A 22,603-nucleotide genomic window follows, 5' to 3' on the forward strand; every position below is an offset into this window, starting at 1 on the left:
TTTCGGGGCCCGCCCATACCACTTTATTAGGGCAATAATAGTAGGCTCTTCAGCTCACATATGCAGGAAAGTTGATAAGCCATTTAATTCGATGCGATACTTACCAATCGAGGGCCTAATTCGATGCCAGACCACTCCAGCTAGGCCCTGTGCTGAGGCAATTTGCGGTGTGACCCCAGGATTTAACCTCAGTCTGTTGCCAGGGCTACGCAGCACCATATGTACAGAATACACATGGTTAGATGGATGGTAATAGAATCTTTTCAACTGACTTTCGGTTTGCCTTTTCATTCCTTAAAGGCTTTCTGCGGCTGCCATGCCAATGAAAAAGGAGGCTGCCAAGTGGGGCAACTGCGTAACAAACATCGACTTATTATGCAAATTGTTATTCAGCGAATGGGGCTCTCCGATCCCATCAAATCCTATTACGCCGAATAAAAAACGCCGTCCATCGATTTCATTGTGAGCATTCTGTGCAACAAGCAATTTAACGCATTAGCGCGACTTTCGCCTCCAACTGCCAAAAAAAGCATACATTCGGGGCAATAAAAATGTAGCGCTTTGTATGATGGTTCTTTTGGTTTCGGGGCTTGAGTTCGGTGCTCTGGTTTTGTTTTGGGTTTTGGTTGCGGTTCTATCCCGAATACTCCATACTGAAACTGTTTGTGATTCAATTAGATAGTTGAATGTTTCCCAAGTGGGTTTCGATGGGGTTAGGTTTCGTTTTTGGTTTCGGTTTCGGTTCGCATTTCAATTACAGTCTGTAATCGCTTACCATTATGCGAGTATCTGCTCGTCGCCTGTTTGCCTTTGGCTTGAATAAAGGCGAAATCCTTTAAAATTGAACTATTGAAAAGAATCTTCTGAATGGTGGGACGACGCGGGTGGAAGACCGAAGGAGATATGATTTGGGGGGCTTTGAAAGGATTCGGTTTTTGCGCATTTGCATTAAGGGACCTTTCGTCCTCATCCATCGCCACCCAGCCTTTGGCCCTATTTGAGTAATAACTACACCCACATTAGTCTGAATTCGTGCATGGCCAGACTTGGCTGAATGGAATCGGGCATGGACTTGGACCTGGACTCTGAGCTGTGCATAAATAATGCGACTGCCAACATAATGGAATGCAAATTCCCCTTTGGGATTGCTCTAATGATATTAGCAGCAAATTTTCGCAGGCAAATTAGTATTTATTCAAGCAAATTAATCCCAGCTTAATGCTCACTTCTCATCTTCTGTTTAAATATTTTCATAACCCCTTCGGGACAATTTTGAATATTAATTCTGTTTACTGACCACAAGCTCAACCACATAATTTGTCACACAAAAGTGTTGCCCGATTAAGTTTATTCAAATCAACCAACGACATTCTTGCCACAGAGATTTTATAAAGATTTGTTACACATATATTTACAGATGGCGTTGACAAAAACCAAAACCAATAACACCAATCGTTTTTCTATTAACGAAACGAGCATTAAACAGCTTAGAGTGAGAAATTCCATGGCTCGTTTAATGATTTACTCCAGCGAATAGCACAAACATATACGCAGATACAGTTCTATCAGATATACCCGGAATGTATTTACAACTTGGCTTAGCCTAGATGTTTACAACAGTTAAAACTTACAGCTCTTCGATGGTTAAAGTGTCGATAGATTCTCCTATACAAATACATACAAATTCAATTTATTGTTAAGGTTTTTCTTCTTGCTGAAGTATTTTCTTTTGACAACCGGAAATTCAATTTTGCATTAGGGTGGGTCGATTCGAGGGATGAAGTATAAAATTAAACACCACAGGTGAAAGATATATGGGGCTACGATTTAAAAACAAAGTCGTAAAATGAAAAATTTAAATGAATAATATAAAGATTATATTATACTTTTCGAGGCTAAACAATTTTTTTTTCTGGGATTAAGTCCAAAATAGAAGAGATTGATAGAATAAAAAAGAGTAAAATTAATTTGAACCTATAAAAAAATAAATTTATTTTCTAGTTATTGATGTACTTATAAAAATATTTCTTTTACGTTAAAAGTTATATACTAAATCTCTAGACATCTTATTGGTACTACTAAATACTAAAGGTAAGCGAAAAGTGTATTTTCCCGGTCTCCAGATCGACCCACCCTGCTAAGCAAACATGTTTCTTATTTCTCTGGGAGCGGGTGTATGTACAGAGTAGAGTAAGCAGCGGCAAATTGCATTTCCCCGCGGCGAAACGAGGCGATGGCCGAGATTCACGTTCCGTTCCAGTGACAGGACAAATCCGGGCAACATCACAGCTGATTGGGACTGAGCTCCACGGGATTATTGTCCTCGTCACAGGAGATGTATTTGATTTTCAAGCGCTGCCGCTCGCCGAGGCTGTTGTTGATCGACAGGCAAAGGGGCGAGCTGTTCCCGTCCAGCGGTCGCTCCATGATGCACTCGACGGCCGCCCGATTGGGTCCGCCTGCGACGCCCGCCTGCGCCTGGGAGGGATAGCCATCCCGCATCCGCTGATCCCGGCCAGAATTGGAGACCGGCGCCTGCTGGATCTGCGTCTCCATCGTGCTGCGCTTCCACTGACTCTTGGTCTCCGCTGCGGAAGGTTGCGGGGGGAGTGGTGAGTGGTGGTGAGGCAAGAGGGTCTGTGTCTGAGTCTGGGTTTGGGCCTGGGCCTGGACGGCCACTAGAGTCTGGGTGGTCGGGGGGGAGGAGTTGGGGAGAGAGTGGGCGACGGTGTACCCACCTCTAGTGTGCCGGTGCGAGCTGTTCTTGTTCGTCAGCCGGCTCTTGGGCGAGTCGAAGCGATGGCGGGTGAGGCCCACGCAGCAGCAGCAGATGATGCGCTGGAAGTACATCCGGAACCTGAAAGAATTCATATATTACAAGGGTGTTTATTAGTATCAATATGCACTGATACACAGAAAAGTCTCGTTTAAATAATTGAAATAATAGAGTGAGAAAGTACTCATTATCTTTTCGACAAATCCATAGTACATCTGGCATTAAAAAAATATGTTGCATACTTTTAGACCCCTCGACACTCAAAAGTGTTTAAAATTCGTAGAAACTATATTTCTTACTTCGGTTTTGGGATCAAAATAGATCTAGACATTTATATCAAATATTTTTCTGTGCAGTCACATTTCATCTCTCTCATTTTATCTGCAAAGTGCACTTCATTTACCTCTTATTCATCCAGTAGTAGATGAGCGGGTTGACCATGGCGTTGGACATGGCCAGCCAGTAGAAGCCGAGATACATGTGCTGCACGTACTTCGTGGAGGCCACCTGGTTGTTGTGGTAGGCGTAGATGAAGAACAGGTGGTACGGCAGCCAGCAGATGGCGAAGATGGACACGATGGCGATGAACATGCGCACCACCTTCCGCTTGGACTTCATGGACTCCATCTGGCGATCCGTGTTCTCGCCAATCGACCGACTGCCCCAGAGGACTCGACCCATCAGGGAGTAGCAGATAAGCATTACTATCATGGGAATGCCGTATGTCAGTACCAGGATGATCAGATTGTATCTATAAAGGGGGTATAATGTAAATAATAATAATAATATTTTCTTTAAAAATATATGATGATTAAGTTACATAGTCATAATATAATATATCCTAAAAAAGTTTTTAATATTAAAAGACGTTTTAGGAACTTAAGTTGTCTATAAACTTACGCATAATCCGCCATCGAAGTGGGATACCGTCCATCAGGCCACATCATAAAGCAAACAGTCCGCGACTTGCCGTTGTAGTAGCTGCAAATGGTCCATTTTAATAGGTTACTACGGTGCCAACATGGGTATTCAATTAAATATTTAAATTCCGGAAACTGATAAATCAAAATTTCATCATTTAATTACACACCAGAGTTCCCGCGAACATAAAAAGCTGTCAAGTTTCACGCTTCGGCAGGTCTAAGCACCACCTCCTTGCCTTTTACAGGCATGACGAATTTCACGTTTGGCCCGTCATCAAATTGAAAACTTAATTTGCCAAATTATGAAGTATTTCACGCCCCAACGTTGTCGAGCACTTAAAAGGGCTGCTCGGTTGTCCCCGTTTCACAAAGACCCCTCATCCACCTGTTTACCGGCGCTTTTCCGGCCATTAATAACACGGCTATGGCAACTGGCAGACAGGTCATAATTTGACCAACCATGCTGATGAGGTGGCCCGCCGGCGTTGGTCTGGCAAAAGGGTGCATTTCACACCAAAACCGAAAGATTGAAATGGAAAATGGTTGTTTTTCCACTGAAATACGGCCACCAATTGATTTAAGCCCCGCATAATTTGATTTGACACGCTCGAATATTAACTTTAACATGACGAGATTTATGAAAAGCTATTAAAAATGTTTTGCACGGGAGAGTGTGCTATATTAAGAACGCAAGTAAAACATTTTGAAGTTCCCAAGAATTTAATACTTTATTATTAACTTACTAAGAGAGGAGAAACCCCTCTGCCTTGTAAAATGTATTTTTACTTCAGGGCTAATCTCTGCCTTCCTGGTTTGTTTTACATCGTTACTACAACCTGAAGCTCTCTAACAGTCTCCCTCCTTTGGGGTTTCTTCAAAATGTTCATCCAATTTGGCCTTTTTTACTCTCCTCTAAATCGTCCCACTCGGCCATATATACCCCATTTCCACTCCCTTCCATATGTCCTTGTCAGAATTTGCCATCGTTTGACTCTCCTTGTGCTGAGCCCTGGCTATTCTTTATCACATTTTGATATATGAACTTGCCATCTTTATTATGCCTGGAAGTCTGTTACCCTGGGAGACCTTTTATCCCTACTAGCACTCTGTTGAGAGTCTAAATAAAAAATGCTTCAATTCTATTAAACAGGACACCAGGCTGCCCGGGTTCGCCAGAAATTCACCGCCCAAATGTTGCGAATTTGCGTAAAATTCAAATGAAGGCGTCGGAGCAGAGGCGACGAGGTGATTTAGATGGATGTGGATGCTTATATCAACACCGAAGACAGCCGACAAAAAACACGAAAAAATATGAAAGTATTTCTGGAAGGTGCGCGGAATTTCATTTATATTTGTTTGGCCTCTCAAATCGATACGGGAGCCACGGGAGGCGCTACACCACTACCATCTCCGCGGGGAGCCTGGCCAGCTCCTAAGCTCTGGCTTACAAACTTTTTACGCTTTCGTGTTTCGCGTTAGGATTAAATAGAAACAAAAGGGAGAGTGGGCCTTCGGTGTCGACCCCTGAACACCCTTGAAATCCCATCATTCGTCTGGGCTTAATAATAGTTTATTTATCACATTTTGTGGAAGTTGTTCATATTACCCTCTTTTAAGACCTTTGTAATATTATTAGTTATTTGTTATATAGCTTATTTATTATTCTCATCTCATGTCTCAATATCTGGTTGTATTTTATCTGACTGACAGTTGCTAACTGGGGGATATGTTCTATACTAAATTTGAAGGTCAAAACATTTAATGATTCAAGGTTCTCAAAACATTAACTCAGATTTATATAATAAAATACTTTTTACGATGAATTTAACTTATCGTTAATTTAACAAAAACTAAAAACTATAATTTAACAGGACAATGAGAAACCAACAGGCTGAAAGATACTTTATATATTAAATAGCTACTTGAAGAATAATTTAATAATTCCTTTTTCAGGTAACGAAATATATTATTTAACGGAACCAAAGGAAAAAAATCACTAAAATACTATGTTTTTATAGGTTTGCAGATTTTTTTTTTATATTTTGGCTAAAAAACACCTTATACAGAGTAGTCTCAAATTAAAATCAATTAAATTTCCACTTAAAGATGAAAATTCTAACTTCTAAAAGTTTATTCTTCCCTATTTTTTAAACTGCTAATCATAGTCATAAAAAATCTCACATTCCCTGGCCCAATTGCCCACTTGCCCACTTACTGCTTGGTCATGATGCTGGAGTAGAGCAGACAGGGCGCCGACAGCACACAGCTGAGGGCCCAGATCAGGACCAGGATGATGCGCACCTTCCGACGCGACGTGCGGCGCTTCAGCGGATGCACAATGGCGATGTATCTGCAGGATGGCAGGAAGCGGATGTGCCGACACACAGATTAGATGACGCTGGAGGGGAATCGGCGGGGGAGAACGATTCGGGGGGACTTACCTATCGAAACTTATGGCCACGAGGGTGAAGACCGAGGTGGAGACCGTCACGTTGGCCACGAAATTGTTGATTGTGCAATAAATCGATCCGAACGGCCAATCCGAATTCAGCATGAATATAAAGTTGAAGACGCAGTTGAGCGACGACATCAGCAGGTCGGCGATGCTCAGGTTCAGCAGGAAGTAATTTGTGACCGTCCTCATGCTGCGATGTCCTGCAGCGGCATTTGGCGGAGGAGAACACACGGAATTAGTGGAAAAACAAGGTGAAAAACGAGAAAAATGGCCAGGGTAGAGACGTGATGGCCAAGACAGAGATCGTTGGATATTAGAGTGGTGGAGGGGAACAAGCTATGACCACTGCGGCGTATACGTGTTTTTTCCGTTCTTTTTCTCCTACTATGCTATATAGCAACTGCTTTAAAGCTTACCTGTTACAATCCAGAGAACAATACCATTCCCGGCGATGGCCACAAACATCATCAGGCCAAAAATGATGGCCCAAATCGTTTTCTGCTCCCATGGCAACTCGTACGGCCGTGTCGGCGATGGAAACAGGCACTCGGTTAGAAAGTCTCTGTGGGCGAATCGAGAACAGGCGCAATTTTATTGCAAAATTTTCGAAAATGCAATGTCAGGGAGGTGGGTCGGGGGGGAAAATATTGGTTGAACATCGTTGGGAAACATTGTAGATGGTGTAAAATTGCAAATACCTAAGGGTGCTTCAATCAAATAAATAAAAGCGAATTTCAGGCATTTTTGGGAGCCTTTAATTTCTTAGCCCTACTGAATGTTTGCCTACGAGATTACAAGTGTAAGGCATATAAAAGGTAAAGGAATCTAATGCAAAAGGTAAGTAAAAATAATAATTAGAAAATTTATGCAATTTTAATATTAATATTAAAATAAATGCAGTGAAAGTTCTTAATTCATAAGTTACTCAGTATTTAAGACTTAAAAATATTTCCTTTTAAACATCAGTTTAAATCTGTCCCGAATATTTTGAGCTATTTATTATGCAGAACCCTTATCAAGTCCTTCAAACATATATCTCTCCAAGGAGGGTTATTTAAATTCTAAGTCTCCAAGGCCCTTTCATAAATGTACTCAAATTAAACGCATATTTCACGGAGGGAATCCCTTTGAAGAATGGCTGTCTTTAATCCAAGTTTTTCACTCTTCTTTGGCCAGCCTTCAGGGCAAACAATATTTGGCAAATTCAATCAGAGAATGGCTGAAACTTTGCGATTTGGCAAACCTTTTCAGAGCTGCGTGTGCGTCCTCGCCCTAACAATAACAATGGGGAATCAATGAAGCACGAGCTGAGCGAGAAATCCTCAAAGGAAACTGGCCACAAAAGAAGCATCCTTATCGATATTGGAGCAGGACAGGAGCGGCAGGAGCAGTCAGAACTAGCAGAAAATTGAGCGGTAATTTCATTGGACTGACATCCGTTGGCCAGCGGAAATGGAGGGCGGATCCTGGGGTGGCTCGTGATCTCTGGACCTGGGCATCCGATTATCATATCAAGGATTATGCTAATCACGGCAGCAGGACTCGCTGATGCGCAGAACATGTCGCTAATTATTTCGAGGGGTGTCTTTTGTCTTTGGGTTCCTGATTTGCTGCGCTGGGCTTCCCCTTGATTAGCCCCCGGCTGGCATGAATGGTAAATCCTATTAATTAGAGGAACCTTGTTCGGTGATTGTCAGTGACTTATCCGCAGACCGTGTTCCCCCGATTGCCGATCCGCCTTTGTCTGAGTGCCACAGTGCGTATGAGCAATATCAATGAGCCGTGTCTCGTCCTCCCACTCCGCCACGACTTTTCTATTTGTATTTTGCTGAGGCCTGTTCAAAATGCAGCAGACACAATTCCAACGAAAATTCAATAAGCGAATTGTTCACATTCATCCATTTTCATTGCCACAGCCAGTTGTCTCTCAGGCATCAAATTTCCACTTTCCTTTTACGTCTAACCATGACTGATGCCCTGATTGATTGGTATTGTTCGGGCCACAGAATATTCGACTAGCCCACATTACTTTGAAATTAATTGGGTTCTGTGTGGTCCCAATTAAATCCCCACAGGGACGAGCGGATTAAATTGGCAACCATTTAAGTTCTGAATTTTTCAAATTTGCTTAGACCGGAATTTTCAAAAAAAACTGTTGCACATATTCATGTCTCTTGTTTTGTACATTTCACTTTCAAATGTTGTTGGTTGGTTGATTTTGACCACATGGCCACATGGCTGCTCTCATATTTCCAATCAATAAACTTGAAATCAAATTCATCAGAAAAGTAAAGGAAATCCAATTCGTATTGAAATTTTGTTAATATTCAGGAACTGAAGGAAAGTAATACAGTCTGATAACCTTTACTTGAATTTAAAATAGTAAAAGCTACTCTTTGTTTTTCTGCAAACTTGAATAATTAAACCCAAATTTAATTCCATCATTTAACTATCATCTGGTCTGTGTTTGCTGAAAACCGAAAAGCTGTTTCCATAATTGTGGGGTTAACTATTATTTTTCGCTAGGTGGCCATAAATTTACTAAAACTCGGCTATATTTGTTTTTTTGCAGACTGGCCTCTGATATATCGCATTACATTCCATTTATTTTTCTGCGATTGGACTATCGATTTCACATTTAATTAGATATTTAACGTGCTGCTGGGGCCAACAAGAACTCAATTAATTAGGCAGGCAGGAAGACTGGGTAACAATGGTCTGTAATCAGCATTAAATAGGCTCCAATGTAGTACCCGAAATATAAAATTTGTTATTGAATTTGGGGGATAAAAATGTTTACATAAAGTGTGTGCTAATTGAGCTGCCAGGTCCATGTTTCGCATATTATTAATATTGCGAATTTAAATGGACTATAATTAGCATTTTCATTTCATTGCGGGAATTTATGCACGCATTTTAATTGGCTCAATGCACGCCAAAAACAGCCCGAATATTTGCAAATATTTTCAAATGCATTTGCATATTTGCCGAAATTCCTTTTAAGGCAAAATTGAGCACCTTGCAAACTTTTGGGCTGCCTAAATTTTGTGAGCTTCCCGAACTTTTGGCTCTTTTCCTATTATGATAATTGCTGTTGTCTGAGCAACTTTTCACTCATAACAAATAGGGGCAAAAGTTGCCGGCAGATTTATGGCCTCCTGCAAAATTGCAGCTGACTTTAAGAGCACCCTCATGGCGAAGGACAAAGGCGGCGAGTGGGACCCGCCTTCGGGGTGGTGTACGTTTTCAGCCTAATTTAAGCAAATTTAACTTGATTAACGTAATTTGTACTTTTTCTTCTGCGCCCCACTTCCTTTATGGCCGCCTAATTAAGTTTGATGCCATTATAAATCCGTGCTAAACTCCCGTTTGTTCCTGTTATTATAATAATCATCGCTCATAAACGGAAGTGCCGGGCCGTCGGCAGAGAACTAATTACTTCCGTTTGTAAGCGTTTGACCATTTGTACATTGTACTTATAATTTTCCTGGCATTTACTACAATTTACCCTAATGACAGTGGGGACCTTTGCCCACCGAATTTGGCAGTAATAACTGGGGAAATTTCCTGGCACTTTTGGCCTTTGTAATATATTTGGCGCTGGCTATGCAAATTTTCCTTGGAAAGAGTTCTGAAAAGACCCAAAAATTTGGCAGCCAAGGGAATTGCTTTTTTATTTTCCCGCAAGCCCCAAAAGTGTCAGCTGCTTTGATTCGTTAAGTGAAAGAACGTCGAATGGCTTTTCTGCGGATGTCACCGGAATCAATATATTTTTCGCTTTTCCGATTTCCCCCTGATTGAACTGATTTATGGCTGCCTGCTTTTACTATATGCAAGTGCACACCAACTTCCGCTCAAACGATTTGGCCTTATGTTTAAATTATGAACTTTGGGGGCAGGGGAAAAATATACAAATTGCTGTGATTATTTTAAATCAATGAGCGTTATGTTAATCAGCGTATTTAACACAAATGAAGCGATTAAAATCATAATTTATAAGGGGTTTTCGCATTTATGTTAAAACCACTTAAATCGCAGTAACAAAGTATATTATATAATGACTAAAATGTATTATTTCAGGTGAAACACAACGATTTTATTTAACGGATAGATTGCAAACCGTTTAAAGATCTAATGTAATATTTTAACGTCTAAACCCTTTCAAATCATAACCAAGACATCGTAATAGCTCGAAACCTGCCATTTACCAGCCGAAGCAAGTGAATTATCAATCGAGTGTTCCCAGTCAATTAGAAGCATTAAAGAAATTATCATCGATTATAGTTTGCCCTTCGGTAATTTCCCACAGCCGGGGGGAGCAAACGAATTGCCCGTCATTAGGTGGCAGGCAGACGAGTTTATCGCCGCACTCAAAGAGGTGAGTTACCCACATTAACTTGGCTAATAGTCGACGAACCCCCTTTAGACATCCTGGGGGGTATTTTGCCCCCTTTTGAGGCTCTTGCAAATTGCGCGCTATTGCCTTGGAGCCGCCTCAGTTAACAAGTTTCGCATTCGCAACTCGCTCTTCATTATATTTCAGTGAATATTTTATGCATGACGAACCGGCGATGCAATCCAAATTGGCGGTCTTGCGGCTACTTTACTTTCCTCACTCTATATAGTATGTACCTTTTCTGGTTGTCGAGTTCTCCGGTTGCCTGGCTCTCAGGTTGCTTTGGCTTTCTTTTCCGGTTACTGCACAGTTGAGAGGTCGAAGCCAGGGTAGATCAAGGTCCTCAGCTCCCCGGGCTTCTGCAGGCACCGCATTGAGCATGCCGCACGCAGGTTGCAAGTTGGTCCGCCGTGTGTTTATGGTTCAGCCGGCAACTTCTGCTGCCACCGGCACTTCGGCAAAGTCGCAAAACTTTCGGAGCTGCAAGTGTCACGTAACTTAAAGGCTTCGCCTGCATAAAGTTCCTCAGATACTAATTTGCCGGGGTGGCGATGAAGTGGGGGATTTGGGGGGCCTAAGTGCTTGGTAATTGGATTTCTTCTGAGTAAATATTTCGCAATTCATATTTTGTAATCCCCTCGAAGCTTGTTTAACTGGGAAAGTGCAGTCTTTTATTTTTCTTAATGGAGTCCAACATTTAAAGTTAGAAATATGATGGCCGTAATCAAACCAACTTTGCTTAGCTCTCACTTCAATTAGTTTTCTGCTTTTTATTTTATTTTATTTATTATTTATATTTGCATTTTTTTATTTATATACTTATGACTGCAGTAAAACTGATTTAAAAGATATTCCATTGGACTTTTTAAGCGTACAATGCAAAGCTCACTATTAAAATTTCAAAAAAGTATATATTATGTAAGTTGTTAAGATGAATGTTTTTATAAATCTAGCCATAAGGGACTGGGAAATGCTTTAATGAATCGAAATCTTAAGTTTTCCCCCAGTGTAGATACGTTAGGTCTGATGTTCATCGATGCCTGACAAATGGTGGCTGTCACAGGCACCTTTCTCAACCTCCTTCAACCTACATTCACAAGCCTCCGCACAGAATCATCATCGTTGACAGGGCACAAACAATGCGACCTTAACTTTGGGCAACCACTCGAATTTTCGACACGCTCCGCAAATGAGGCCATTTTCAATTTCAGAATTTATGTACGGAGGTGGTCATGGTGCCTCGATTGCGGGCCCTCCGACTACCGGAATCCTGAGTCCTTGCCCCCGCATCCTGCAGCCTGCACACACATGCACTTGACAGAGCAATCGAGAGTGTTGATGACGATGTGGCAGCAGCAGGACAATGCGTAAATGAAGCTTTCCATGATGTTTGCCACGGAGTGGCCATTAAATTTTCATGCCCCTGTCCGAGTATCTGTTTCATCGGCAGCCTTGCCACTATATTATTGTTGCTGAATCAACCTACCAGCCACCCAGCACTGGCTGTAAAATGCCGCCCACGCACTGGGGACTTGTTTTATGTTTGGCGAGAAAAAGTTAATTGAAAAATTTGTCATATGCAAATTACTCAACTTGTGCAGAGAGTGTACCATGCTGCTCGGCCAGTTCCCTCCGAAAGGGCCAGCATTATTCTTGCGAAATCCATCCTAGGCCCATAGTCATTTCCTCTGAGCCGGGGCTTAGCCATCGATGAATAGACATAAACAAACTGTTCCCGGTTGCGGCACAAAGGAGTCTTCCTTGCGGACTCCTTCCGCCTGCTTTCCGGACCTAATCCAAACAATTTCTTTCGATTTTCATCCGGAATGTTACAGTTCGAGGCGCCTCGAAGGGGTTCCTCAGCTGGTTTAGCTTGTTTTAGACGTGGCCAGATAGATTACACTCTTTAAGGGGATTTTGTTATGGGATCGATTTGCACTGCCGTAGGGTTGTAAAAAGTACAGGTAGCTCACACACAAAAATCGTAAAATATAAAAAAAATATATAATTTAAATTTTGAAATCCTAATAAATGTGTTTTTAGTAAACTTTTATAAAGTGACATTAAGTAAGCAACATTTTTATTTTTCTTGTTAAATTTCTTTCAGTAAAAATTAAAAATAAAACTCTTTATTTTAAAGATTATTACTGTTCCATTTCTTAGCAGTTCCAATATACATTTTCGAACTCTCATATTTTTCTCTTAACGAGGGCAATCCCCATTCGGTGCTCGTCCACATCGATGAACACTTCTTATTTTTATGTGGGCCATCCATTCTGATTGGATTTGAGTCTGGCCATAAAAATGCCAAAGCCCGATGGACACCAACAGCAGCTACAGCTACAGCTACAGCCGTCAGTTGCCAGGATGTGGACTAATGTCGTGTGTCCTTTGTCGTGCTGAGCTGTTATCATTGGCCAAGTATCAAAATCAATAAGCGTACGCAGCGCCATAAACATCAAATTCGAAAGGATGGCTCTCCGTCTTTAAATCGACTGAGGCTAACCATTCCATCGTTTTGTAATAAACTTTGACATTGCGTATCCGCCGCGTGGGCTGCTCACACGCACTCGAGTGTGCGGCCAAAGTCCAAACGCGAGGCGAAGGTGAAACTGTCAAGTTGCTTCCATCAATAATCCATGGGAAATGTCCGAGACATTTGCTCTGATTGAAGCAAACATAATGAGCTTAACTCGAGACAAGCGCCAGGCAATTCACCTGAGCAAATGCCCCTACATAAACAAAGGTTATACAGAGGGAAAAATAGAAAGCACTTCCAGTTTATTAAGATAATTAACAAAAAAAATTGTACCATAGGAAATTAACCAATAATTTTGAATTTTATTTTTTTATTTATTATTCTTTTTAGAAATCCTTATAAATGGCTCAAATAACGGTTTAGAATAGCTATAAAAATATCTACAAAAATTGAGTACAAAAAAACAAGACATTAATAAATTTATTTATCCTAATTAACTATAAGTCTAAACACAAATATATAATTAAATGCCCTTCTCAAGCTTAAGCTTTGTTTATTGACCTTTGTAAAAGAATCTTCCAAAAGTTTTGGCCTTTGCAATTAGTGAGTTAATGGAGTTAAACATGGCCTTGCTTTTCGTACTGTGCACCATTCCACTTTCACTTACTTTCTCTTTCACAAAGAGCATTAGAGCCCGAGGCTTAGGACCCAAATATAGAACATCGAACAACAATTGCAACGTCGTTTTGTTTGTGTCAAAGTTTTTCGAGGATTTAGTTCGGGCCGAGAGCTTTGCATTTGTCGGAATTTAATTATTCGTTTCACTTCTTTTCCCCTTTTGCGTAGTTTGTCACCTAACACAGGAAACAATTAGTGAACTTGTGTGGGGATGGGTGGGAAAAAGTCCCTTCAGCTTATTGTGGCACTTGGCCATTCTAGATTGAAAAGGAATAATTACAATGAAAGTTTTTTCGCTGCAGAGTGCTATGGGAGCGTTGAACGTCGAACCTTTTAATTTGGGTGGGAAACCTTGACCGCTTTGTGGCTTAATTTTAAATATTTATGGTGAGTACTGTTGTCAAGTTTAATTGAAAGCAAAACCAAAGCAAATAATATTATATTTAAAGATACTCCACAATAAAATAATTTAATTTGCAAAGAAGAAGTAGAAACTTGTTTTTGAATTCGATGTTTAAAGTACATATTTGTTAAATGGTTACAAGTACTTTTTATAGAGCAATATTAAATATTTTTTAAGGGCTATCCTGCTTTTCCAGTCAATAATGGTTACGTTTTTGTACTTTTATTTAATTAGTATGCATTTCGAACAATGAGTCATCAAGGGAAAAATAAAGCACAAACAACCCAATTTTATCTCGAAATTTTCCATCGGTAAACAAAACCGGGACATTCGACATAAACAAGTGCCGATGGAATGAGACTGAAAAACAATTTAAGAGTTTAATTAACCAGGACTAACCGAGACCAAAACAGATCCATTATTGATAAAATTCAGGCAACGCCAAGTGAATGAATCATCCACCGACTGCTATTGCGAGCGATTGCCCCTTTCTTTGGTTTTTATTATTTCAGTAATGCTGAAAACTTTTGAATTATTACGCAATAGTCGTATTTGCGGGAAACTCATTAATTTCACTTTGTGGTTAGCTTTGGTCCGAGTGAAATTACGAGTATTAATAGCAGAAGCGGTTTAACTTCTTGACCAGCGGAAAATAATTGGCGTGATTAAGACATATTATCAGCGAATTATACGCGGCTTTATCAACTCCTTCAGGGGGTTTCCACACAATTAATTATCCTGTTTGATCGAATCCATTGAGTGAAAGCATAAATGCATGGCGTTAATTAAGTTGGTTCATAAAACACTCCCAAAAATGTAGAAGCTAAATAAGTAAAGTAAAAAGGTCACATTTAGATTATTATATAACCACATAATTTTTAACTCATTAAAGTAAGGAAAGAAGTTGGTACCTGCATAATTTGCAAAACCAATAAAATCCTTTATCCATTTATAAAAAGAATAAACAGCATGTGTTCTTTTTACACATTTGCACAATATTGTTTGTCGCCCTTTTTCTCACAAAAGTGATTTAATTTGTCAATTTAAACACTGCGCAGCATGTGCAATTTAATTACAAAATGAACAGTTTTCATTCATGCTGTTACAAGCACATAATTAATAAACAACAATAAGGACCTCAGCTACGAGTATAGGTGTTGAAAGGCTGCATTCTTTAAAATATTTAAAATTCGGCGTGATTTAAGCCTTTAAAATGCCTGCGTGACCAGGGGCTATGAGTATACATTTTTTCAAAAATAATCAGATTATACCTAAACAAATTTACTTTCTCTTTAGCTTTATAAATTAGGGTCCTGCAGATTTGATTTCCAAGTACACTGGACAAAAAGTTCGGCAATAGCAAAATGCAGAAAACGTTAATATTTAAATATTTTAAACTCTTTTAAATTAAATTTTAGAACTATGAATTGTGTATTTTGTTATTGTAATACTAAATAGTTAAATAACTATAAAATACAGTTATCCGGTGATAAAATCTTCAACACGAAAGTATGCAACAATTAATTTGATTATTTTTTCACCATTTTTGGCTTATAATTCCCAAATGGTTCTAGTAACCCTTACGTTTGAAATAAAATAGATATATTGCTATTTTAATGGTATGTGTGTAGTTTGATGATAGTAATACCCAAAAATGCATATTTTTTAATAATTTTTTTAAATTGTATAAAATTTAAAGATAACTTTTTTACGTCAAGTGTAGAGACTTAACAAAGCCGGACGAGCGCAAACACGTTTATCAGCCGTCAGCTTCGGAAACTTTATTCAATTTAAGGCCGCGCCGCGTATAATCAGTTGGCCCTCATCACCGGCCAGTCAACGGGTTCCGCGAATCGCTCTAACTCCACCGTGTAATTTGCATAACTTTGTGCAGCGGCACTAGAGAATTTCAGGGGAACGGACTGAAGAACGTACTATTACCGGGAAGGCGGGGTTCCCAGAAGGGCAAATGAATAGGTGCACTCACTTGGCCTCGTTGATGCTCTCGAGATTGTCCCGGTTGTCGATGATGCTCGACAGGAGGCTGACCACCTCGGTTCTGTTGAGGCTGCCGAGGAGCGTGGTGTTGACAATGCTGTTCAGCTCGAAGCGCCGCACCGCCAGGATGGTGCAGTTGACCAGCAGCTCGGTGTCCACAATTTCCGACATTCTGCAGCCTTTAATCGGGATGAGGGAGCGTTGCGTAATGATCCCGCCGCACTTGCGCCACATTTAATAGCGCAGCGCCATAGAAACCGTTGAGGTCGTCGGATTTAAAGGAAGCTGCCGCCTGCCGACTCTTAATAGCCGGGCTTTCACTTGATCCTCTCCGGTGGTTTCACGTCCTTTCGAGGGGTGTTTCTTTTTATGTTCTTTCAACTGCCAGCCACATGCAATACTCTTTTTAATTTTGGAGGGCGGTCAAGGACAAGTTGCACTTAACTCAACACTGCATGTGGCCATATGGCACCCTTTGGTCGCGAAACCTTAAAAATAACTTTATATTCTGCTGTTTAATTTCCAATCCTTTAGGGGTAATGGTTTTTAACAATTTACCATAATAATTCGTTAAACAAATTTTAATTAGGAATATGTTGCTAATTATTTATGATTTAAAATCAAAACAGTTTCACTTTATTTATTCACGTAGTTGATTTAATTTCCATTTATCCACTCGATTACAGACTAATAAAACCCTCATCAACTTGACACTTTTAATTGAGGCTTTATTTACCAGTTGGCTGTTTTTTCAGAAACCATTTATATTCATATTCCATTTATTTCCATTTAAGTATCAGTTGATATTTAAAATGTCGCCGGACTAGCACTTAAATTGAATTTTAAAAATCACATTTCCGAATACTTTTTATGCCTTCAGCTTTTGTTTACATTTGTGATTTTTTCCACATTTCGTGCCGACTATTGGTTATTGTGCTTTTCGCAGGCTTAAAGCAAACACAACACCCACACAGGGGCAACAAGCGAGCACACACACACTCAGAAAGCCGTTAGTTGAAAGGACCTTTTTTTAAAAATGGCGCCCGATTTTTCCGCGCGGTCTTTAGCGCTGCAAGTGCCGCCGCCGACTGAATGCTTTGCATGAAAATGAAAGGAAATGCTAGGTCTGCAGGCTCCTTCTGCCGACGTCGACGTCGTTGCCGCTGTCGGCGCCACGAGCAAGTCAACACCCACACGAACGCACGAACGCAGGACACTCGCCTAAAAGCAGGCAACAAACCTGTTACTCGGCTGGCAACATGTTGCGGAAACCATCTTTATAGCAAGTCTGAAGTTATTTCTAAGCGGGAGAAAAGTAGTAGGATTCTGCATTAGTGAGATAAGCATGGTTTAGAAAAAACATTAACCAGTTCTCGTAGTTTTTTTTTTGGCTACATCTCTATTATTATATACGATTAACAAAAAGCATTAGAATAGGAATAGGGATTTCTAATGGGAATTCTGAAAATTAGTCAAACTTAAAGTATTTATTGTAAAATCATTTTTAAAATGTCAAAGCTCTCACAAAAAAAGTTCCTAAATTAGTTAATTATTATTATCTTAAAATCAAACGTCTGATTTATAAAGTTTAAAACTTTAATTATTTTAATTAACTAATTCAATTAATCATTTCATAACATCATATTGAAAACCCTTTTCAATAATAAATTGTAAGCCATTTGTACAGAAAACCAATTATAATAAAACATTTACATCGTGAACTTCCTTGAAATTTGAATTTTAAGCAAAAATGTTCATTCCTAAAAATCGCTTTTCCTCTGAAAATAAAAACAATATAAGCAGAATGCATGATGACTGGCTATTAATAAAGCGCAAAAACTTTACCCCACATTGCCATTTTAGATGTGCAAACTTTATTGTACTTCTTAATCCCCCTGCAACTGCTTCTTGCTCAGTTCACCTGAATATACTATGTACATTCAGTGTTTTGCGGTGTTTGTTCGTTTTCACTTCTACTTTCGACACCGTGGTGCTATGATGAATGACCTGTAAATGATGGCAGAGGACACGGTTCACACAACACCCTCCTACCCACACTCACACCCACCGAGATTGGGGCACACCCACACACTCACCCGAATAAAGACCATTTCAAGGACCGTTCAAATGACCTATTGTGATTGTATGTGTGCGTGTATGTTTGTCGCATTTTGTGTTTGCTAATGTCTGGAAATGTTTATGTCTGCCGCTCTATCTGCCCCCGTCTTTCGGCCCCATGTGATTATGACTGCCCATTCAGGCGGATCCTGCCATCCTGCCATCCTCCTCCTCACAGATACACTCCCCCCAGTACACAGATACACACCCACCCAAACATGGCACTATGTACCTCATTTCTGCCCTGGGCACGCACACACTTACACGCATATGCATTTTCATGTTTGGCTTTTTTTACGATCTTGTTTCGTTTAGTTTATAGCTTACATTTGGCCCCGCCCCCAGAAAACTCAGCCACCCATTAGGCCGCCCCAAGCATATTTCCGCACATCTATTTCGGGGGTTTCCCTGCTTATATTCGCGGCGATTTATACATGTTTATTATGATAAATTTATGCGCATTTGTTGTTCCGGCGTTTTTATAGAGTGCGCGCTAGTTATAGGGCTGGTGGGTTGTTCTTCTACCAGAATATAGAGCTCTAAAATAACAGATCCGGCAGCTCAGCAAATACATTTATGCATTAAACAGGCTTTTAGTCAAATTTTTATACAACAGATGGGGTGAGGAAATTATTCTGGTCTTAGTTAAAATACTCTATACTTAATAAGGAATAATTGGTTACAAAACATATTGTGCATGTTTTTGTAGCATACTTTTAAGGGCTAAAATTAATGTTAATTTAGGGTTCTGTAGATATCTAATTCTCCATGATTTTAAATACCCTTTAACCTTCTGGTGCCCACTAAAATAACAGAGCTGACTCACAGCACTCGATTACTCCAACAAAGTCCCGAGTGGGTTGTTCCGGCACCACCAATAAATTGAGCCGGAATAAGTGCAGCCCAAACTGAGGACTCTGTGCAGACATATGTATATCCGAAGTGGGGGCAAAACCACTAACAACCGGCGAGGGAAACGCCCCAAGTCAACATGTGTCAATTACCGCTTGACTTTGTTTTGACAGTCTGGGAAATAGGTTAGTTTCCCGGGTCGACGAGGAAAGTGCCAAGAAATAGGATACTCTCGTTTCCAGTTCTCCGGGCAAAATCGAGCATACGCCGTGTGTGCATCGCGGGACGGAATTCCATTGATTCCGCCGCCAGTCGATGGCAACAAACTTTAGTGCTGATTTATGGTTGCGGTGTGGTTAGAAAAATATACATATATGGGGGGGAAGGGGGGAAACTTTTAGCCAGACAAAAGACATCTGCTGGGAAAAATCACTTTGAGAGTCAGCGAAGCGCGAACTGCGACTCAGTTTCCCATGTGCAAATTAATTGGTTACCGCAAAAACATAATTACCAGCAGATATGTATGCTTTTTTCCACCCCAATCAAAAAGCATAAAGAAATTAATCAAAACCAGTTGGCTTTCGTGTGTGCAAGTGATTAAGGTGTAATTAAGTTGAATTAACCGCACAGTCAACTGCGTTGATTATTAATTGCGCCCAGAGGCCATCGATGGCGCGACGATTAAAACAACAAGGGTGACCTATCAGGAAATAATATCTGAGGCGTTAGCTCAGCGATTGCTGATCGTCCACCTTCAAAAACACCGAAAACAGGAAGGCAACTGTGGAATATAAGAGGGATTACTTGGGATTTGATCAATGTTTTCACAACTCACTGCACATCAGGGAACAGAGCCAGAGAAATGGAGCCAGGCAGCTAAGTTGCATGAAAATAGGTAGAAGCAGGTTGCCACTCACAGAGCCGAGTCTCCCAAAAGTCATGATCAGCAGCAGCACCATTGTCCTGATGGTTAAAATCTACATAAATATATATAGGCGGTTTACAAGGTGCGTTATTAAACCTCATCAGGGTGGGGAATATCACCACCGACATCCCGATAATCGTGGTGGCACAAATGCCCATCAGGGTCAGGTAGAGCGCAGAAAGGATCATCGTCATCAGCGAGGTCTTCACGAAGTACAGGCTGCCCACCAGAAAAACGCAGATGAATAGGAACACCTCTGACGGGATCTCACATAAATTAATATTTTAAAGGGGCTATCTTCGCTAAGGAATCCTAAGCCCGTTTATGAAAGTGTGTAAAAGTATGCAACAATAATATTTTATTTCATAAGTTTAATTTTACTGCATACTTTTAGACGCATTTTTATATGATGTTAAAAGCGTAATGATTTTATTGTCGTTCTTTTACAATGGATTAAATAAGTTTAACTTTTATTTTGCATCCCTGAAACAAATTGTACTCACTCAGTATGTGATTCGCGACCCACCGGATGCGCATCAGCGGGAAGATGATCAGGAAACCGACCAGGCCAATTCCCGCCACCGTTATGTTATCCAAGTAGCTCCTCGGGTCGTGGTGCTGTACGTTGGAGTTCGTTACTTTAGACCCCGAAACCAATGACAAGCGATCGCCTACCCACTAGAGCGCACTCCACCCTCTTGTCGTCCTCGTTCATGGACACCGCCATCGCATTGTGTTCCAAAACGGCGCACATGCTGGTGTCGTTCGCCCCCAGGGACTCCATTGCGTTCATCGTTGCAAAGATCTGCGGCAGCCACAGACGCACTGAATTTACACTGCAAAAAAAAATGTATGATGAAAAAACATGAATGCCGAAAAACTGCTAAGCGCAAGAAAAACTAGGGACTTAAATGAATTTATTACGGTGTTAAACAGCCTATAACAATGTATTTTTATCATTTTTATTGCATACTTTTCGGCACATAAATAAAAGGAATAAAAAGGAATTAAATTAGGAAGATCATTTAAATTTTAATAATTTTTTTAAGTACTACATATTTTATATATATATTTATAGAAAATTGATAAGAATTATAGTAAGTAATTTTACTCACCACATAATCTGGCAAAAGTGGAGGCAGTATACCTGCAGTGAAATGGCCAAATAGGGTTTTGAAAACATTGGCTTCAGCTGAAAGACCCCTTCAAGGAATTTGTTTTTAGTCCGAATAAATCTTTCCTTGATGGTTAATGACCGCCGAGTTCCATTAAGATCGGCCGAGCGATCAGGCGTAGGATCCGTTAGGCGTTTAACCTATATAAAATATAAGATTAACATGGTAAACTGCATTTATATTTCCTTATCTAAAAAGGACACCCACCGGATAGCTCTCCTTGCTCTTGCGCTTGTTCAGCTTGTAGATGCGTTGAAAGGAGTCTAGTGCTTTCTTATAATTGCCTTGGGACATGAGGAACTTGGGGCTCTCGGGCAGAAAAATGTGCAGGAAGCCGCAAAGTAGACTGGGCACCGAGGAGATCGCCAAGAACACCTGCCACGTGCGAACTGCGGGGGGTAATGGTGTTATCTTTGGGGTCACCCTTTGCATGACTCTCACCTACACTTCAAAGTGGCCACTTTGAAGAAGATGGGCACCGGCAGCAGAACGTAGGCCAGCAGGGGCAGAATCATCGATCCAACGGAGACGCACAGACCCACGAACAACATGATATAGGGCCGGTGCTTCTTGCCATGGAACTCGGCCAGGTAGCTGACCACCACGGCAAATGGACCGCATATACTGGAACAGAAGCTCATTACCATAGTTATCATATACATATATAGTTATATAGTTACATAAAGCCGTCAAAGAACTTGAAGGCCATAAGCTGGGCGGTATCCTGGCTGAGAGAGGCGCACAGGACGAAGAAGCCGTCGAGCCAGCCGCCGGAAATGAGAACTGGTCTGCGGCCGATGGTGTCCGCTATGAATCCCCAGGGCACCGCTGAGATGATCATTCCCGCATAGGTCACCGCATGCAGCGCGCCCTTGTCCACGATGCTGAGGTCAAGGTCACACTCGGCGGAGGGCATCACGTAGGAGAGGGCGGAGGCCGAGAAGACCATCGCCGTGAGGCAGGGGACCGCGCTGCACAGGATGAACACGTTGAACAGCCCAAATCCGCACTCCGCGATCGCCGTCTCGAAATCGGCAGCCACATCTGCATTATCGCCCATCACAAAACCGATATTTAATGTCTGAGGTGGCAATGGAAATTTTGAAAGTTGATTAAAAGACTCCTGTATGATTAATTTTAATTTTATATGTTTTGACATGTGAGGTTTGCAAATTCCTCTATTAAATCATTTTTAATTTTTAATTATTTAATATACTGCTAAGCATATTATTATCATTGCTTATACACTTTTCCCAGGAAAATTGGTTAACAAAACTGGTTTTTTCCATTGAACAAGCAACACAAAAGAGGCACTTCTAATTAGTAATTCCTGGCATTTCAACCGCATTTTGAAATTATCTGCGTGCTCTCAAGTGACTCGACTTTATTGGTCTTTGGGTGAAAGCTCACCTTGTTCGGGAATCA

At 40.7% G+C, this 22,603-nt stretch overlaps 2 protein-coding genes across 5 annotated transcripts; both read right to left on the reverse strand.

Moving 5' to 3' along the window:
• Nucleotides 1–1,405: 1,405 nt before the first annotated feature.
• Nucleotides 1,406–16,303, reverse strand: LOC108031101 (tachykinin-like peptides receptor 86C). 2 transcript variants are annotated; one of them, XM_017104312.3, is made up of 8 exons: nt 16,098–16,303; nt 6,571–6,716; nt 6,141–6,354; nt 5,915–6,049; nt 3,677–3,757; nt 3,180–3,527; nt 2,739–2,857; nt 1,406–2,588 (listed from the first exon to the last, which is right to left on the reverse strand). In XM_017104312.3, exons 1-8 carry the CDS (start codon nt 16,277–16,279, stop codon nt 2,284–2,286), a joined length of 1,530 nt encoding a protein of 509 aa, XP_016959801.2. In that variant the 5' UTR covers nt 16,280–16,303; the 3' UTR covers nt 1,406–2,283. The 2 variants fall into 2 exon arrangements, with proteins under 2 accessions (XP_016959801.2, XP_016959800.2); XM_017104311.3 differs by having other exon boundaries at nt 1,406–2,857.
• A 3,335-nt stretch (nt 16,304–19,638) lies between these two features.
• Nucleotides 19,639–22,298, reverse strand: LOC108031254 (solute carrier family 22 member 4). 3 transcript variants are annotated; one of them, XM_017104493.3, is made up of 9 exons: nt 21,859–22,298; nt 21,624–21,802; nt 21,386–21,567; nt 21,119–21,318; nt 20,683–20,839; nt 20,507–20,621; nt 20,100–20,259; nt 19,914–20,041; nt 19,639–19,859 (listed from the first exon to the last, which is right to left on the reverse strand). In XM_017104493.3, the coding sequence occupies exons 1-9, from the start codon at nt 22,236–22,238 to the stop codon at nt 19,804–19,806; spliced, it is 1,557 nt and encodes a 518-aa protein (XP_016959982.1). In that variant the 5' UTR covers nt 22,239–22,298; the 3' UTR covers nt 19,639–19,803. The 3 variants fall into 3 exon arrangements, 1 of the variants encoding a protein (XP_016959982.1); XR_007764551.1 differs by lacking the exon at nt 19,639–19,859 and having other exon boundaries at nt 19,924–20,041; nt 20,100–20,315; XR_007764552.1 differs by lacking the exons at nt 19,639–19,859; nt 19,914–20,041 and having other exon boundaries at nt 20,124–20,259; nt 20,679–20,839.
• Nucleotides 22,299–22,603: the final 305 nt, after the last annotated feature.

Source organism: Drosophila biarmipes, chromosome 3R (assembly GCF_025231255.1).
Source record: "Drosophila biarmipes strain raj3 chromosome 3R, RU_DBia_V1.1, whole genome shotgun sequence".
Classification (NCBI taxonomy): domain Eukaryota; kingdom Metazoa; phylum Arthropoda; class Insecta; order Diptera; family Drosophilidae; genus Drosophila; species Drosophila biarmipes.

Bases quoted from the DNA above. Each gene is read 5' to 3' on its own strand.
- LOC108031101 (XM_017104311.3), bottom strand. From the start codon at position 16,279: ATGTCGGAAATTGTGGACACCGAGCTGCTGGTCAACTGCACCATCCTG. The intron at 6,717-16,097 runs GTGAGTGCACCT...ATTCGCCCACAG, and splicing joins GAGAGCATCAACGAGGCCAA to AGACTTTCTAACCGAGTGCC. The intron at 6,050-6,140 runs GTAAGTCCCCCC...GCCATCCTGCAG, and splicing joins GTGGCCATAAGTTTCGATAG to ATACATCGCCATTGTGCATC.
- LOC108031254 (XM_017104493.3), bottom strand. From the start codon at position 22,238: ATGGGCGATAATGCAGATGTGGCTGCCGATTTCGAGACGGCGATCGCG. The intron at 21,319-21,385 runs GTGGGTGTCCTT...TATTTTATATAG, and splicing joins AGAGCAAGGAGAGCTATCCG to GTTAAACGCCTAACGGATCC. The intron at 20,840-21,118 runs GTGAGTAAAATT...TTTTTTTTGCAG, and splicing joins CACTTTTGCCAGATTATGTG to TGTAAATTCAGTGCGTCTGT.